The 19,057-nt window shown below is 40.8% G+C and overlaps 1 protein-coding gene across 2 annotated transcripts in view; it reads left to right on the top strand.

Moving 5' to 3' along the window:
* Marf1 (meiosis regulator and mRNA stability factor 1) overlaps positions 1-19,057 on the top strand; it is a 50,406-nt gene that overhangs the window by 7,191 nt on the left and 24,158 nt on the right. For both annotated transcript variants that reach the window (XM_021660546.2, XM_021660545.2), the window contains exons 4-15: positions 557-731; positions 2,175-2,401; positions 4,134-4,251; positions 4,931-5,103; positions 7,731-8,156; positions 8,344-8,498; positions 8,586-8,738; positions 9,861-10,050; positions 11,269-11,447; positions 12,545-12,625; positions 18,300-18,536; positions 18,621-18,740. In XM_021660546.2, coding sequence (XP_021516221.1) covers positions 557-731; positions 2,175-2,401; positions 4,134-4,251; positions 4,931-5,103; positions 7,731-8,156; positions 8,344-8,498; positions 8,586-8,738; positions 9,861-10,050; positions 11,269-11,447; positions 12,545-12,625; positions 18,300-18,536; positions 18,621-18,740 — 2,234 coding nt within the window. The remainder of the gene's footprint in view (positions 1-556; positions 732-2,174; positions 2,402-4,133; positions 4,252-4,930; positions 5,104-7,730; positions 8,157-8,343; positions 8,499-8,585; positions 8,739-9,860; positions 10,051-11,268; positions 11,448-12,544; positions 12,626-18,299; positions 18,537-18,620; positions 18,741-19,057) is intronic.

Below are 19,057 nucleotides of genomic sequence, written 5' to 3'. Positions count from 1 at the left end.
GGTAAAATGGGAGATCATCCAGAAAAGTGCATTGTAGTTAACATGCTTAGCTTGTGCTTTTAAAGCCTCTGGTTACAAGAAAGCCATGTCCTACAGGACAGCTTGCTTAGTTTGCAGAGTCTGATATGTTTTACCTTCTCTAGGATGCAGTTAGTCAAGTTCTTATAACACATGGGATCTTTCATGGCAGCAAAATAACTATACATTGTCTTTTTGTAATAGGACAAACTTGGCCCCAGGCACACTAGTGTTGTTCAGAGGAAAGCTTTTCTGCCATTTATGGAAGGTGCATGTAAGAGTTCCTTCATCATAGATGCATGTCCCAGGGTGGAAAACACTGAGCATTTGAGCAGTGCCTGATCATTTCGAGTTCTTCTTGAGATGAGACTGTGCGCTGGCAGATGATCGTTCTGATAATGATTATTTGAACATGTACTTTATCATAGGTCAGCAGGTAGGAAGGTAAAATGCTTACAATGGTGTTTGTTGTATATGAATCGAGGTTCTGTATTGATGTATCTAAAACTATTTCCTTTAAAAAAAAATGTTAAAACAGCCAGCAAGAAATAGTATAATTGATGCTGCTAAAATTTGGCCAAATATACCACCTCCAAGTACTCAGCCTGCACCTCGAGCTGTCCCTCTATGTAATGGCTGTGGAACAAAAGGGATGGAGAAGGAGACCTCATTGTTGTTGGCAACCAGTCTGGGCAAAGCTGCTTCGAAATTTGGTAAATAATAATGTAGCATTAAAAAGTGCATTTAAGTTGTCTCCTTTTTTTTTTTAAGATTTATTTATTTTTATTTTATGTTTATGAGTATTTTGTATGCATGAATGTAAGTGTACTATATGTGAGCTTGGTGCTTGTGGATGCCAGAAGAGGGCACTGGATCACCTGGAACTGGGGTTACAAAAGATTGTCAGCCATTATGTGTCTGCTTGGAATTGAACCAGTGTCCCATGTAAGAGCAGCAAGTGTTCTTGACTACTGAAATATCTCTACAGCCTCCATCTGAGTTGTGTTCAGTATCCGACAAAAATATTGTATTTAATTGCCTCTAAAATTTTTCTATGATTCTAAGGATCCATTTGTATTTTGAAGTATACGTGAGTCTTTTTCCTCCCTCATTTGGCAAAAATCTTTTTGATTCTAGGCCAAGGTTATATGAGACTAGAATCTGTATAGGAAGATGGGGAGTGTATTAGGTAGCATAAGTGCTGTGGGAGACTTGAACTCACTTAGGTTGCATGTTTGGTTTTGTTTTTGAAACAAGGTCTCTCTATATAGTCCTGGCTGTTGTTGAACTTATTCTGTAGACAAGGCTGTCTTCAAACTCACAAGAGATTGCCCTGCTTATACCTCCAAAGTGCGAGGATCAAAGGTCTGACTTACCATTGCCCAGCTGTAATGTCTTATTATTAAAAGTATTTGAAACCTGAGAGTTCTCAAGCAAAATGTTTTCCCTACAAAGTAGTTAACTGTGATTTTTTTTTTTAAAGATATATTTATTATGTATACAGTGTTCTGCCTGCATGTATAGCTAAACGCCAGCAGAGGGCGCCAGATCTTCCTATAGATGGTTGTGAGTCACCATGTGGTTGCTGGGAGTTTAATTCAGGACCTCTGGAAGAGCAGACTGCTTTTAACCTCTGAGCTATCTCTCCAGTTGCTATGATATTTTATTGAAGAAAACATCTCTGAAAGGTTAAACCACATGTTCAGAATGTATTGGAATACTTTAAAGGGAAAAACAGTACCAGTTTCACTTTGGTTGTCTTTTCAATGCTCTTCTTTTCTATATCTGGTAGGAAGCCGGGCCTGCACTGAGCTGGAAGCAGGTCCAAATCCACTCAGTTTCCATTGGTCATTGAAGAAGCACCATGGGTCAGCAGGCGATGAAGTTACACTGTAACTTAGAGTTGTTATGGGCATGGCACCACTGATTTGTAGGTTTGTTGCTACTAAAAACTTGGAGTGGTCTCAATATGTCACTGGAATATTGTGGTTGCTTCTTAGGCTAGCAACTTGGAATGTTGGTATCCTTAAACTCGATGGCAAGCAATAACTAACTTGGTATTTCTGTTGTTTAGAACGATGGGTAGTTAACTGTTGTATTTTAGCTTGCTGTTTCATTTGCACTCTGTGTAACTGGAAGTATTAACATTTCTTAAGGGTCACCAGAAGCTGTAGTCACCGGACAGGTGCTGGAGACCCTCCCCCCAATTGGCGTTTTCTGGGATATTGAAAACTGCTCAGTCCCCTCTGGCCGGTCAGCAACGACTGTTGTACAGAGAATACGTGAGAAGTTTTTTAGAGGACACAGAGAAGCAGAGTTTATCTGTGTGTGCGACATCAGTAAAGAAAACAAGGAAGTTATTCAGGAGCTGAATAATTGCCAGGTAAAAGAATTTTCTTTTTTTAAAGATTTGTAATCTCCCGAGGGCCAGAGCTGTGGCTCAGCAGTTAAGAGCACTGTTCTTCCAGAGGACTGGAGTCCAGTTCCCAGAACCCACATGGTAGCTAACAGCCAGCTGTATGTAGCTTTAGTTCCAGGCGTCCTATACCCTCTTCTGGCCTCTGCATATGCCAGGCACACATGTGGTTCACAGACATAAATGCAGGCAAAACACCCACACATACAAAATTTTTTAAATAATGAAATTTTAAGAAATGTTTACTTGCTGTGGTTAGCAGAGTAAGTACATGTGATTACTTGGGGTGTTTTGTTTAAACCCCCAATTCAGATTGGTTTAGTGATATTACTATTTTTATGCTATTTTTAAATGAGAGAAAGCTGCCTGGTGCACGTGCCTGTAATCCCAGAATTCAGGGAGGCAGAGGCAGGTGGATATCTGTGAGAGGCTAGCCTAGTCTACAAAACAAGTCTAGACAGCCAAGGCTACACAGAGTAACCCTGTCTCAAAAAAATGAAACAAAACAACAAATGAGAGAAAGCCACACACAGTTTTTCATGGAATGCTGAAATTTAAGAATTTGGTCTTTCAGTAGTGTTGCTTATACTTTGATACTGTGCACTGTAGTGGCAGCGTGTGCTCTCTGCTTTGGCTTCATCCCTGTTCTCTGAGCCAGGCATAAAGAATGGAAGAATGGATGTAGTATTTGCAATTTACAGGTGAAATTGAGGCTATAAGAAGGGAGAAACCAATTTCTTGTGATTATATTGCCAATAAATGAAATAATTAGAATATTTATTTAGAGACAAAGTCTCTAGCTGGCTTAGAATTTGGTATGTAGGCAAGGCTAGCCTTGAACTCACAGATCTGCCTATCTTTGTCTCCTGAATGCTGAGATTACAGGCATACACCACTCTTCAGTCTTTTTTAAGAACTAAAATTTAAATCAAGGCAGGCTGACCTCAGAGTCTTGTGTAAAGCTAAAGATACAATTCGAATGTTTTGACTCTTGGATAAATAGTGCCATTGACATTTCATATTTCTGCATAGAATTATATGTTTATATACAGCATACAAATATATATTACATATCCTATGGTACATATACTTAAACAGACTGTTTTGAGATAACTTTAAGTGTAATAGTCTTAAAAGGAGTCCGTGTTTTGGGCTGCCTTAGGGATGTTAGTCCTCTTCCATCTGTCATGCAGCCTCAGATCCTGTAGGCTCCAGACAGTGGATTACATAGACAGGTGATAAAATGCAATACTACGGTGTACCTCAACCTTTCCACATGCAGATTGTGGATAAAATGTATTATGGAAAGCTTTGTGACTTGGAATTTGACTTCCTTTTTCTACCTCTTTTCTAAAGCTGGAATAAAAAGTTCAAAAGCAATTAGAAATGAGACTTGGGACAGTAATTTCTCCACTTTTTATATGGAGAACTAGTTTTAAAATGACTGAGATCCAGTTGTAACCTTCCCATTCTCAACAATAATAATTGAAGACCTTCTTTCCTTGTATGTTACCTAGTAGGGGTCAGGTAGAGCATTTCTGTAATCCCAGCACTCTGGAGGCTGAGGCAGGAGGATCAAGAATTTAAGGCTAGCCTGGGCTACACAATGAAAGCTTGTTTAAAAAAATGTGGACCACATATGTGCCAGTTTCTAACCCTAACGGTTGTTCAATGACTCTTTTGATAAATGATTTAACAGGTAACTGTTGCTCACATAAATGCTACTGCAAAGAATGCTGCTGATGACAAACTCCGTCAGAGCCTACGAAGGTTTGCAAATACGCATACTGCTCCAGCTACTGTGGTTCTTGTGTCAAGTAAGTGTCAAAGCATCTGCTGGTTTCAGCCACACTCACTGCTTGGGAATTATCAGAAATGTGCAAGCCAAAGAACCATAGAGGTGAACCTAGGCAGACATGCAATGATGATTGTTGACAACTGTTCAGGGAAACAGCAGAGTCTACAGCCTGCTGTGGTGCTTATCCCTGTAATCCCAGTATGCAGGAGGCTAAAGCAGGACTGTCAGTACGTGCAGGACCAGCCTGGGCTACACAGTGAGCACTTGACTGAAAACTTTAAGAAAGAAAACAAAAAAAGAGTCTGAATTTTTAGATGTTCTCCATGAGTTATTTCAGAGCCAGTTTATTCAAGAGAATGGTTTTGTGTGAGGGTGGTGGTGGGTGGGTGGGTGGATAGACAGATAGATATTTTCTCTCCTTCAGTATTATAATTTAAAAACTGCAAGATGAATAATTTTCAGCTTGCATCCCCAACATGTTAATACCCGCTCCCTGTTAATATTAGAAGGAAGCAGCTATGTCTTGGGTGTGTTATATGATTGCCTTGTAATGTTAACTCTTCACAAGAAAATGTGTTCCTGATTAAAAAGGGGAAAGTGACTGAGCCTGAGCCAGGCCTGCCTGTCTTCTTGGTCATGTCACTAATTATCCAGGGCTATCTCTGTTGAATGTTTCTAATACTTGTCTTTTCTTTTAGCTGATGTCAATTTTGCATTGGAACTCAGTGATCTGAGGCACAGGCATGGTTTCTACATCATTTTGGTGCATAAAAACCAGGCCTCTGAAGCTTTGTTACATCATGCTAACGAGCTAATCAGATTTGAAGAGTTCATTTCCGATCTACCCCCCAGGTTACCACTTAAGATACCTGTGAGTAGGTTTCTGTTACTTTTGTTGTTCTTTAGTGGTAGATTTTGGAGCTGAGAGACTGCCCCTGGTAAGGCATCACCTGGTCCAGGGGTGCTGTTCTTTGTAAGACATTGCTCAGTGTTTGAAATAACCTTGGACAGATAAGGATAAATTTTCTTTCACTGATTTAAAACTTGCCTAGAGAACCAACTTGTGCTTTACTTCAGAGATAGGCACTAGCCAAAGACTAGAGACACTTTATATCAAATGGCTTAAACAGTGTAGGAAGAGTTACTGTTTTGCTCCCAAGTATTATGGGTAGAGAGCATGGCAAGAGCTCACATACTGCTTTGTCTGCTTTCAGGTAAATGGAGCAATTGTGAATCTCTTAAGTGATTTTTTTTTTTTTTCCTAAGCTGCAACAGGCTGCAGAGACTGCTTTTTGCAATGTGTTTTTTATCATGCATGGGTGAGTGTGCCTACATTTCCAGGAGCAGCATTTCTGTTAGAATTAATTTGGGATAAGGCTGATTGCCACAGTGCTGAGCCACATGTGTAGGGAATGCATGTGTAACTCTGAAAGAAATTCTAACAGTGATGGAAAGGACTTCCAGTGTCACTGTCATGCATTAAATGCATTTTACATATATAATTTAATAACTTTATATTTGTAGTTGTATTTTAGAAATTATTCTGTCCAACCCAGTACTTGTGACATATACTTGTAATTTCAGCATTTAGAAGTTAGAAGCAGGGTATCAAAAGTTCCAGGTCAACCTGGGCTGCATAGCTCCTGTCCCACCAGGGCTGCATAGTGAGATCCTGTCTCAAAAACAAGGAGAAAAGATGGCATCCAGTGTCTTTACAGAAGGAAGTAGAAGTTAGGAAAGAAGCAGGTTGACAACAACAGCAGAGCAGAGGCTGGGATCAGGTCTTCTAGCCCACCTGCTAGTCCCAGATGCCAGCAAGCCCAGGGTCTGTCTTAGTCAAAATCATGTGAGGGACACTTACAGTTGGAGGTTGCAGACTTTGGCCCAAGGAATAGAATCACAGCCTACTGCAGCCTTTTGAACCTCTTTCTTACCTCACCATATTTGTTTTGGGGACCTGTGGCTGGGGCTGCATTACCTGCCTTCTGTGTCTGTTTTGTGCTCTCTAACTATAAATGTCATTAAATCAATCATGGTATTTTGGCAGAGAGCTTGGCCATGTAGGAGGCCTAATGGTTAATAAAGACAAATTATCCAGAATATTCAGTCATGTGGGATGCTTTCTCATTTACTAGAGCGGTAATGGCACAGTTTTTCTTTACTGTTCTTCAGCCCTTTAAAGTTGTATTACCTTTGCCTGGGTTTTGAGTTGGCAGGGGTCACAGGAACAGCGAGATTTTGTTGATGATTGCTTGACATAACCCGTGTAAGGAAGTTCCCAATAAAAAAGTAATGTTGGTGTAAAAACAAAAACAGTATGTAAAGCACAAACAGTCCTACCCTAAAGGGGACCACTGTTTACAGTTTAGCACTGTTCTCCAAATGATTTTTTAAAAAAAGGAAAAAATAAAAAATTTAAAGTCATATTTTTTAAAACTTAATATTATAACACGTGCATTTCCATGTCTACATAAAATATTGGTATGAATCACCCATATTTTTAGCCATTAGAATGCCAAGCAGGGTGGCATGTACCTTTAAGCCTAGCACTCAGGAGGCAGAGGCAGAGGCAGGCAGACCTGAGTCTGAGGTTAGCCTGGGTCACAGAGTGAGTTCCTGGACAGCCAGGGCTACACAGAGAAACTCCGTCTGTCTTGAAAAACAAAATAAAATATACAAACAAAAGAAATACTGACTGACAGCATGCCTGTGGCTGGCCATTGATTTGTTTGAGCAGTCTGCCTATCATTGGACACGTTTCTACTTAGTTTTTACCATCTCCAGCTAGCTCATCCAGGATGTCTTTGGATGGTACATTTTCAGCTGTGGTAGCTCTAGGTAAGAAGTTACAGGCAAGGTTTTACTTGTCCTCCGAGAAAGTGATAATGATTCCCATTCATATCAATGAGAAGTACAAATGTCTATTTAAAATGTTTGCCAGTGTGACAGGTGAAAAGTACTATCTCCTTACTAAACCTTTTTTTTTTAATTTTAGCAAATCTCCTTTCCTTTGCTGTTGTCCTTAAATATTTTTTTCTACCAATTTTAGCTCTCTCCACAATCACCTTCATTCTCCTAGCATCTTCCCTGTTCTATTTCTTGATACATACATTCCAGGTTATCTGGAAGGGTTTTGACCACAAAAGTCGCAGGCTATTGACCGACATGTACAGTTCATTAGTTTTTAATACTTACTGAGTTGTACCTGCAGTTTGAAATGGTTTCCATGGGATGTCTGCTAGTCAGTGGTGATCCCTTCTCACTCCAGCCAGCTAGTCACCAGTCACTAGGTTGGTCTCTTTTGGACATTGTATAGAAACGTGATCACTCATTATATCTGTGGAAACATTACACTGAATAGGTTTACCCTTTCCCATCAGAGTTCTGTCCTTACCTCTTCTGTGTGTTGGCTGAAGTGGAGACAGCACTTGTTCTTGTTTTGAAATTGAATGTGTACTTTTGACTGAACCTGATATAACACTTTTCCTGTGCTTGCAGTGCCACACTCTGCTCTATGTTTATAACCTACCAGCAAATAAAGATGGCAAGAGCATCAGCAATAGGCTCAGACGCCTGTCTGATAACTGCGGTGGCAAAGTGTTGAGTATCACAGGCTGCAGTGCAATTCTTCGCTTCATAAACCAAGACAGTGCAGAGCGGGCCCAGAAGCGAATGGAAAATGAAGATGTCTTTGGTAACAGGATCATTGTGTCCTTTACTCCAAAACATAGAGAATTCTTTGAAGCCAAGAGTTCAAATGCAATTGCCGATAAAGCAAGGTCTCCCAAAAAAGTTAAGAACACAAAATTATGCTTCATCAAAGATACAAGTGAACAGTCACCCTGTGCCAAAGCTATGCCTGGGAAAGGGTTACAGGCAAATTCTGGATCTGTTACTAAAACCACAAACATTAAAAGTTTACAGGTAATTTTGATATCTCTTGCTTTCTGAAGTTTTTTGGCAAGTATGGTTTCTTCATGTGTCTTGTGGCTGCTGGCGCCTATTGTGTCCTCTTTGGTGTTTGCTGAGAATCAGTCACTTTACTCTTTGTGTAGAATCTAACTCATCTAACCCACTTAGGTTTAAGGCCACTGTACTTGTGTCTTTAAAGGAGCTATGCCGAATGGAATCAAAGACTGGCAGCAAAAACAGTGACCACCAGCAAGCGCATGGGAGGATGGCAGCACTGCCTAACAATGGCCCAAGCACTTCAGTGCCCACTTTGAACACAGGTGTGACGGAGCCACTTTATAGAAGCAGTCAAAAGTATGTCTAGTTTTTCTTTCTTGATAGCTGCTTCTATGAAATTACGGGATACCTATGATATTACTCTCAAATTCTCCCTCCTGTTAGAAAAGAAAACCTCAGTTCCCAGAGTGTTACCAGCTCTCCGGTAGAGAAGAGAGAGGAGACTGTCTTCCAAGTGAGCTACCCATCTGCATTCAGCAAGTTGATCACCTCAAGGCAAGTGAGCCCTCTGCTCACCTCTCAGTCTTGGTCTCCAAGGTAAGTGCAGCTTTCTCACCAGTGGGATATGCAACAGGAATGTTGTAGATCACTGGGTTAGTTATTGAGACAGTACAGAGTGAGAAACAGGTCTGCCATCTCTCACTGCCAGACCCTCCCTTCAGATTATCATAGCTGACATTCAGAGGCAATGCTTTCCTCCATTGTTCCTTTCATTTGGAAATCTAGGTAAGTCCATGTCAACAGAGAAGATGTCTTTATGGTCAGGTGTTCTAGTAAATGCCTGTATTACCAGCATTTTGGTAGGCTGAGGCAGGAAGATTACAAGCCTGGGTTGCATAGTGAGTTCACGACCAGCCTGTGTAACTTAGCAGGAACTTGAATAAAAACAGCCAACTAGGCAAGCAACATCTTAAACTCTGTGTTCAGGGAAGCCGAAATAAAATGTTCATTGGCCGCTTATAATATGGTACTTTGTAGGAGGCGGCTGAAAACTCAACTTTGTGAGACTTGGCAGATGGGGATGCCATAAGGCCAGTTTTCACACTGCATTTTCTGTGGAGAGTTGATTAAGAATCACTACAAAAGCCAAGTATAGTATCACACACCTTTGATCCTAGCACTTGGGAGACAATGATCTTAGATTGCTATAAGATTGAGTATAGCCTTGTCTGCATAGTGAATTTCAGAACAGCAAGCGCTACATAATGAGACCCCATCTCAGAAAAATTTTAAAAATTAATAAGTAAACAAATCACTACAGAAAGGAAATGTATAATTTCATGTAACAGTTGACACCAGATCCTGTCTTATATATTATACTAGACCTTTTAAGTCAGAGAAGGCTAAAATTTACATAATCATTAGGGGCAAAATTCATAAGACTAAAGTGCTCAGAGTGGACTTCAGTTCAGCAAGGCTTCCTATATTTTTGTTCCTTTTGCTTTAAATATTTCTGTGAATAGCATTTGATATTAAATAATTTTTTATTGAGGTCCACTCATAGTACTGTAGGCATTAAGCCTAAATCAGCATAGGTTTAAGGTAAAACATATTGCAAAATCAAATAGGGAAGTCTCTTTTATCAGTAACTTCAGGCAAAGCCAGAATGGCAGAACTTCAGTGCAAAGAACGGTTCATGTCTTTGTTTATTTTCTGCAGGAGTATGTCTCCAAACCTTTTAAACAGAGCCTCACCACTTGCTTTCAACATTGCCAATCCTAGCAGTGGTGCTGACTGCCCAGAACCATTTGCAAATGGTGTTGACATCCAGGTCAGCAACGTGGACTACAGGCTGTCCCGGAAGGAGCTGCAGCAGCTCCTCCAGGAAGCCTTTTCCAAGCATGGCCAGGTACCTTCACTCTTGTTATTTGGGTAATTGGTTTGTAATTTTGGGAGTGGGTGGTATTTTCAAGACAGTGTCCTGCCTCAGCCTCCCAAGTGATATGGTGAAAGACAGAAGCCACCATGCTCAGCTTCATCCTTTCATTTTTTTAAAGAACATTTATTTTAAAATTAATTATGTGTATCTTTGTAGATACGTACACATGTATGTGGATGCTTTTGAAGGCCAGAGTTGTCAGAGCTCTTGGAGCTAAAGTTTCAGGAGGTTTTAAACTACCAAATATGGATGCTTTGACTGAACTCTGGTCCGCTGGAAGAGTAGTGTAGGCTCTTACCTGTTGAGTCGTTTCTCCAGCTGTCATACCCGCCCCCACTCTTGTCCTTGCTGGTTTTACCTGTGGTTGAGTTCAATGTCAGAGGGCCTAATTGGACACACATAGCCACAGTCAGGACATGGGTATGACTGGGCAAGTTTGAACTTTTTCCCTTATCTGTGTTAGAAAAAATATAGAATGCATAGCTTTTTTTTTTTTTTTTTTTTTTTTTTAGGACATGACCCCCAGAGAAAATGAAGCTAGCCATGATAAGTGCCTGTCACAGATAGAGGGACTTACTATATGCAGAAATAGAAAGTCTAAAGTAGTGGTTCTCAACCTTCCTAAGGCTGGCCCTTTAATACAGTTCCTCATGTTTGTGGTGACCCCCAACCATAAAATTATTTTGTTGCCACCTCATAACTAATTTTGCTACTGTTATGAATTATAGTGTAATTATCTGATATGCAGGATATCTGATGTTATATTCTTGTAAAAGAGTTGTTTGATGCCCCACTATCACCACTACCAAGGGGGTCACAACCCACAAGTTGAGAAACACTGGTCTAAAGTAATGTTGGCAACTTCTCAATGTACCCAGCCCAGTGTTTAGTTTGCTAAAAAATACCCCTTTTATAGACCTGGTATTTTGCAGAGTTGGAGAAACTTGTTGAGTTTGCCTCTGAGAATGGCATGTGCCAGAGCAAAAAGGCAGACTGACCAGGCTAGGTTCTCTGAAGATAACCTACACTCTACACCTATACTACAATACCACATTCAGACAAGTTACTTTGTGCATGCCCTGACCTCTGCTAGCATTGTTGCTCAACAGTTCACTCTCACTTTTGAAGTTGACAGGCTGTGTCTAGGTAGATTCTGGCAGTGCTCTGTTTTATTTTGTCCTGTTGTAGGTGAAGAGTGTTGAGCTTAGTCCCCATACCGATTACCAGCTCAAGGCCATTGTGCAGATGGGAAACCTGCAAGAAGCAATCTGTGCAGTAAACAGCCTTCACAGGCACAAAATTGGCAGCAAGAAGATCCTGGTCTCACTCTCCACAGGAGCTGCCAACAAGTCGCTCTCTTTACTAAGGTAAAAAACAGCATTCAAGCCATTCACTTCAGGACATAACAGCTGATCCACAGACAGTTTGGAAAGTAATAAAAATAGATTTTATCATATTCCCATTCGCCCTGTATGTAATGCGGTTATTGTGAATTGATATGGTTTGAAATCTGACCTCTGGCTCTTGTTCAAATCATTAAGCAAAAGTCAAATACAGCTTGAACTTGGCAGGCCCTTTAGACTGAAGGAGCATACTACATACCTAGAACAGGTTCTAAGACTAACAGACCTCTCCAATAAAGCACAGAATCCTGAAAAGTAGAAAGTCCTGCCTCAGAACCCTAGTGCAGTTTCCCTTATGACTGAGTCAGTGTGAGCTCTTGGACTATTCATAGCAAGTCTTCATGCTGCTTTGGCTCAACTGCTGTGGAAAGCTAATGAGCTAAGATTTACTCTTTGAGTTTTGAAATATTAAGTACCTTCTCTCTGATTTGGACTTGGCCAGTGTTTAAAGTTGTGGGTGTTTTTGTTGTTTGTAGTTTTTTCTTAGAATAAAAATAATACTTGAGTTTTCCAGTGTTTAGGGAAGTAAGAGAAATGGAGAAAAGCCCTCTAAATTCTGTTCCAGGTAATCACCCTTCTAGGTTGGGCTTTTTTATTTGTTTGTTTGTTTGTTTATTTGTTGGGGTATTTTTAGTACCTTTTTTGTAAAGAGTGATGTGTGTGCAGTTACATGTCCAGTCACATGCAGAAATCCCAGTCCCATATATCTAACGCATGGAAAGAGATACTTCAAACTATTCTGCTTTTGTTCTGAGTTAAAACACCGTGTTTATGTCCTCCATCTTCCATCCTCAGGAAAGTCCACATTTTTGTTGCACAGATGTGGGACATCCTGTTAATGAGTCCCAGAGAATGGACTTGATCATTTTTCATGGCTTGTCCTTAAAATCCTTTTGATTTTTTTTTTCTTTTTACCTTTTGTGAAAAGTAAACTCTAACATATCAGAAATGAGTAAGTTTACTTTGTTTGTATTTTGTGTTAGTTTTATGAACCTGTAAAATGTATACTTGGTGTTATATGGAAGTAGTCTGTTCTCTAACTCACGGATTTTGTCCTACAGTGCAGAAACAGTGTCTATTCTTCAGGATGCTCCTGCCTGTTGTTTACCTCTCTTTAAATTTATAGACATCTATGAAAAGAAGTAAGTTTTGTTTATTGTTCCATTTATACTGTAGTGATTGGTAACTTTCATGCAAAAAACAAAAACAAAACAAAAAACTATATGTTTATCCTTAAGGACTTCTCACCAGGGAAAGAGAACAAAACAGAGACAGTGCTGTTTAGATTGGAAGTTTGAATCTAACACTTTTTTTTTTTAACAACTTTTATTTTTTAGCAAATTTGGACTTAGGTTCCTGCTTAGAGTTTTGTTACTGTAAGACACCATGACAATGGCATATCTTAAGGAAAAACATTAAATTAGGGCTGGCTTACTGCTGTGGAATTGGCTGTTAGACTCTAGAGGGCTTCTTTATTCCAGCTGGTTCCCAAATAACTGATACAGAGACCTTTTAGAATTATAAAAGCTTTAAGGCACCATAACTGGGCAGGCATCAACCCTCTAAGCTATTTTGCTATTGCCCAGCTACACAGCCCAAGTTGCTTGCCTTAATTGTCCCTGTCTGGGCTGTTTCTGTTCTGTCAGGCAAGTCCTCATGGTCATGTGCTCATGATCCATACTGCCCAATGTTGACTTTCTTCTCTCCATCTTCCTCTCACTCTCCCTCCCAGCCTCCTGGTCTTTTTTGAGACCCCAAGCCTAGGAATCTGAGGATCACCTACTTCTTTACTGCCTAGTTACAGACTAGCAACTTTATTAACCAATCAACTTTAACTTAGGTAAAGCAAAGTTTATACAACAAATACCAGTGTATGTGAGAATACACTCATCTGGGCAACAGCCAGAACTTGGGAGCCGGTAATTAGAATACATAGCATGAGACCAACCCGCAACAGCTTACCGTTTCAGAGATTTAGACTGTTGTCATCATGGTGCCAGGCAGGCAGACATGGTGCTGAAGAAGTAATTGAGAATTCTATATCTGGATCCTTGTGCAGCAGGAAGATAGGGAAACACTGAGCCTGGCTTGAGCTTCTGAAACCTCAAAGCCTACCCCTAGTGACATATTTCTGACAGGCCACACTTACTCCAACAAGGTCATAGTATGGCAACCATTTTCATTCAAACCCTGGCTTCCATAGGCTTGTAGCCATAACATGATGCAAAATTCATTAAATTCACCTTCAAAAGTCCCCATAGTCTATCACAGTCTCAGCACTTAACAATTTAAAGTCTCTGATACTCATAGCAGTCTCTCTTTTTTTTTTAAAAAGATTTATTTGTTATTATGTTTACAGTGTTCTGTCTGCATGTGTGCTTGCATGCCAGAAGAGGGTACCAGATCTCATTATAGATGGTTGTGAGCCACCATGTGGTTGCTGGGAATTGAACTCAGGACCTTTGAAAGAGCAGCCAGTGCTGTTAACCTCTGACCCATCTCTCTAGCCCTTCTGGCAATCTCTTATCTGTAATCTCCTTAAAAAAAAAAAATCAAAATTAAAAAGTCATACTTAGGTCATCCTTCTAACATACAATGGCACAGAATATACATTGCCATTCCAAAAAGGAAGAAATAGGGCATAATGAGAAAAGACTGAATCAAAGCAAGACTAAAATCCAGCTGGGTAAACTCCAAACTCTGCATCTCCATGTCTGATGTCAAAGGACTCTTCAGACCTAACTCCTTTCAGCTTTGTTGACTGTAATACACTTCATTCTCTTGGGCTGGTTCCACTTCCTGTTATCAGCATTTCTCAGCAAGTATCCCATGGCTCTATCCAACATTCTAGAGTCTCTAAGGTAATCCAGGTGTTACCTTCACAGCTTCACACAGTGGCCTTTCTAGGCCTCCATGCACAAACACTCCAGGCATGTGCCTGGCCTCAGTTGTGTCCCTCAGATTCCATAATCCCTTTCTTCTGTCCTTGACTCTAAAGCCAGCCAAAGCTGGTTCTTCTGCTTCCTGGGGCTGGCACATGGTCCCCTCATTCAATTACATCTTTACAAGCTTTCTGTTTTCAGTGGTTTCCTTTTCTGCCTAAGCTTAGCTGTCCTGGAACTCATTTTGTATACCAGGCTGGCCTTGAACTCAAAAATCAGCTAGCCTCTGCCTTCTGAGTGCTGGGATTAAAGGTGTGTACTACCATGCTTGGTCCTAAGCTTTTCTTTAAGTCCTTTTCACAGGTAGAAGCTTAGCTGGGTGAAATTTTGCTCTGAGGTCACCATTCCCATTATTCCACCTTGCATCAGGCTTTTCTTTAATTTGTTACACATCCTGGTGCTCCCTTGTCTCTCAAACTGTACATTTTGTATTTTTCCTTTGCTTAGCTTGCTCCTTTTCATTGTAAAACTGCATAAGTTTGGCCAGCAACACAGTCAATGCTAGGTTGTCTGGAAATCTCTGCCAAAGCTGTTAATCCATAACCCTTCAGTTTAGCTTCAGGCAGATTTTTTGGACAAGGGAAGAAAGCAGCCACGTTCTTTACCAAAATAAAACAAGATTGGTCTCTAACAAATTAATATTCTCTGAAACCTCTTGAGCCAGACCCCCCACAGTTCAAATCACTCTCAGTCTTCATGTTCTTACTAGTATGGGCCTTAAGCCCTATTTAAAGCATTCAGCTATTCTCCTAATCCAAACTGAGTCCATAATACCAAGAAACATGATTAGGCCTATTACAGCAGTACTCTAGCCTCTGGTACCAACTTTTGTCTTAGTTAGGATTTCTATTGCTATAAAGAGACACTGTAACCATGGCAACTTTTTGAGTTTTTTTCGAAACAGGTTTTCTCTGTGTATAGCCCTGGTGTTGCCTTGACCTCACAGAGATCCATCTATTTCTGCCTCCCAAGTGCTAGAATTAAAGATATGTGCTACCATGCCTGGCTCCATGGTAACTTTTTTTTTTTTAATATTTCTTTGTTGTTTTTTTTTCTTTTAAGATTTATTTATTTATACATATGAGCACTCTCTTTGCATGTATGCCTGAATTACAGAAGAGAGCATCAGATCCTATTATAGATGGTTATGAGCCACCATGTGGTTGCTGGGAATTGAACTCAGGACCTCTGGAAGAGCAGACAGTGCTCTTGAACCGCTGAGCCATCTCTCTAGCCCCACCCACCATGGTAACTCTTAAAAAGGAAAACATTTCATTGGAGCTGGCTTAATATTTCAGAGGTTTAGTCTGTAATTGTCATAGTGGGAAACATGGTAGCAGCAAGCAGACATGGAACTGGAGAAGGAGCTTGAGAGTTTTATATCTAGATCCATAGGTGGCAGGGAAAGAGAGATTCTGGGCCTGGCTTGAGCATCTGAAACCTCAAAGCCTACCTCCAGTGACATACTTCCTCCCACAAGGCAACAGCGCCTAATAGGGCCACTCCTTAAGACTGTGGGAGCCCTTTTCATTAAAACTATCAGAGCTCCAAAAGCTAAGCTTTTTAATTTTGTTTTGCCTGCTAGTTTTATTACTCTTCCAGTGGCATTTGTGAGCTTGCTCTATACTTTAGACAGGATCTAGAATCTTCAGTGTCAATGTAAAGTAGGTGCACAGCAGGTGTTAGTGGAATGAAAGGCTGAGGCACAAAGGACATGGTTTTGTACCCAAAGAGTTTCTTAGAAGTAAAGAGAAGATCTTACAAATCCTTCTGTGAATCAACGAGAAATGTCAATGAAAAGGAGGTACAGAGAAGAGAGAATGATTCAGAGGTCTAGGCAGCATAGGGTGTGTGGCAGTTACTCCATGAGTAATGAGCCATTAGAGGAACAAGGAGAACAGAGATGTATGATGGTCAGAGTCATCTTCAAGGAGAAGAAAAGAAGGAAAGTTCTGTGCCAGGGCTAATTTTGTGCTGATGTAGTTGGACTACGAAGAACTATGTGCCACAGAATTTTCAAGCCTTTTTGAGGCCTGGTGTCATATACTAGTAATTTTAGCATTTGGGAGTGGAGGCCATAGGATTGGGAGTTCAAGACATACTCAGCTGTGCAATGCCAGACATGAGATGCTGTCTCAAAAACTAAATAAATGGATGAATGAGTGGATGGGTGGGTAGGTGGATAGGCTAGAACAGAGGTTCTCAACTTGAATGACCACTTTGGGGTTGAATGACCATTTCACAGGGGTCACATACCAAATATCCTGCATATCAGATATTTACATTATGATTCATGACAGTAGCAAAATTACAGTTAGGTAGCAATGAAAATAACTTTATGGTTGGGGTCACCACAACATGAGGAACTGTATTAAGGTGGGTCACAGCATGAGGAAGGTTGAGAACCACTGGACTAGAGAGTTGACCCAGGAGTTAGAAGGAGCATTGGCTGCTCTTTCAGTGGACCCATATTCAATTCCCAGCTTACACCCCCCCCCCTAAATTCTATCTCCAGTGGATCTGATGCCCTCTTTCAACCTCCAAGGGCACTGCACACATATGGTACACAGACATACATGCAGGCAAAACATGTATACATATCAAATAATAAATTTTTTAAAAAAGGAAATTCAAGTGCCTGTGGAACAGGAACAGATGACTATTTTTGGGTAGGAAGCAAGATGGCAAGGTAAAAGGTAGCAGACTACTTTTCTGAGAGTATGGTGGGACAGATGGGAAGCAGGAACATGAAGCTTGAGGAGGAGGCACAGTAAGTTGAAAAGTTCCAGGGTATCGTTGGAATATCAGTATTGAGAGTTGGAGTGCTATTAGAGACTCTGAGGGAGGTGTTGGTTTTGAAAGTAATGGCTGCTATTTGCTGAAGAGGCGTTATTTATGATAGGCAGGGAAGCAGATAGGGCCAGAAGAGTGGGAGGGAGGTAGAACTGGGTGGAAGGCCAGGGAAGCAAGCAAGGGCCCAGAGGTAAGAGTAAATAAGGAAAGTATGTGGAAAGAGAACATTTCAGACATTAGGGAATCTTAGGAGCCTGAAAGTAGGGTGAGGTTTGGGGATGACTGGTGACATAGAGCCAGAAAAGAAGGGGATTAGAGCCTGAGTAAATGTCAGTCCTGAGAGCTAAGTTATTTTCACCCTAAAACAATGAGAGTTTAAGGCCAACAATGAGAACAGAGAGAGAATATTTATTTCCCTGTATGGGGAGACCCCAGGGACTGGTGTTGGTAGAGAAGAAGGCTGATGGATATAAGACGCTGGGAATGGAACCTGGAAAAGTAAGAAGGAATTACTAATAGTCAGGCCAAGCACTATCCAGGCATAAATCAAATTCAGTCCTCGTTTATCACCGTAAGGTACAAGTTACCAAACATTTTAAAGACAGTAAAATTGAGACTCAAACTGGTTGTGTATCTTAATGAAGTAGAGTCAGCATGTGACCTCAAGTCTGTCTTCATCCAGAGCCTGGGCTTTTATGCTCCAGCTGTAACAGGTCTAAGTCAGGGTTGAGGAGTCCAGGTACAGAGGCCAGTGCTCCACAGTTGAGGTCAGTGTGGGTGAGAACATCTGTAAAAGAATACACTTCAGAGGGCAGTGGTTGGAGGTGGCGCATGTTGGGAGCACTTTCATCTAAGACACTTAGGTGAAGACACTGCCATGGGAACGGGCTACCAAATGATAGTACTCTTGTAGCTGGCAGAGAGCCATATGGCTTCAAAGAGTAAATGAGCTCAGTTAGTAGTTTCATCTGACTCGAGGGATGGGGGGAAGCCATTCTGTATTGCTTTATTAAACAGATTGGGTGTGTCTACATAATCAAAGAAAAAACATTCTAAACCAACACCTCTTTCCTGTTCTTAGGTATGGACACAAGTTAAATGTGTCTGATTTATATAAATTAACAGACACAATTGCAATCCGTGAACAGGGAAATGGGCGATTGGTGTGTCTCTTACCCAGTAGCCAGGCCCGCCAAAGCCCCCTGGGCTCTTCCCAATCACATGATGGCTCCTCCACGAACTGCAGCCCAGTTCTATTTGAAGAGTTGGAGTATCACGAACCTGTCTGCAGGCAGCACTGCTCTAACAAGGATTTCAGGTACATCAACGCCCACCAGAGAGTGAGCAGATAATGCTTTCCACTCCTGAGAAGTGAGCTAACTGTTTGCTGTCTTTCCTGCAGTGAACATGAATTTGATCCAGACTCTTATAAGATTCCTTTTGTGGTTCTTTCTTTGAAAGTCTTTGCACCTCAAGTTCATAGTCTTCTCCAGACCCATGAGGGCACCGTGCCTTTGCTAAGGTGAGCCATGTTAGTCATTGGGAGTAGAGTGCTTGTAGGGTCATTCTTATAGTCTGCCTACTGACAGAACAAAGGATTAGAAAGAGGACTCTGTCTTAGGGTTGAATCTTTGAGAAATGAATCCATGCACTCAGTATTTCAACAAGAAGCTGGAATTATGTTGGATTTCACAAACTTAAACATGAGGATAGTTTCTTTTTTGCAGGAAAGAGATGCATTCAAATTTAAAGTTGCACAAGTGCCAAGAGAGTGCATCATTTCACCCATGTTCATATTCCAGGGTTGTAAAAAAAAATCATTTATTTGTATACACTGAA

The sequence above is a fragment of the Meriones unguiculatus genome, chromosome 11 (genome assembly GCF_030254825.1).
Source record: "Meriones unguiculatus strain TT.TT164.6M chromosome 11, Bangor_MerUng_6.1, whole genome shotgun sequence".
Taxonomy (NCBI): domain Eukaryota; kingdom Metazoa; phylum Chordata; class Mammalia; order Rodentia; family Muridae; genus Meriones; species Meriones unguiculatus.
Note: the sequence above shows the minus strand (reverse complement) of the source record. Positions and strands in the feature narration are given on the sequence as shown.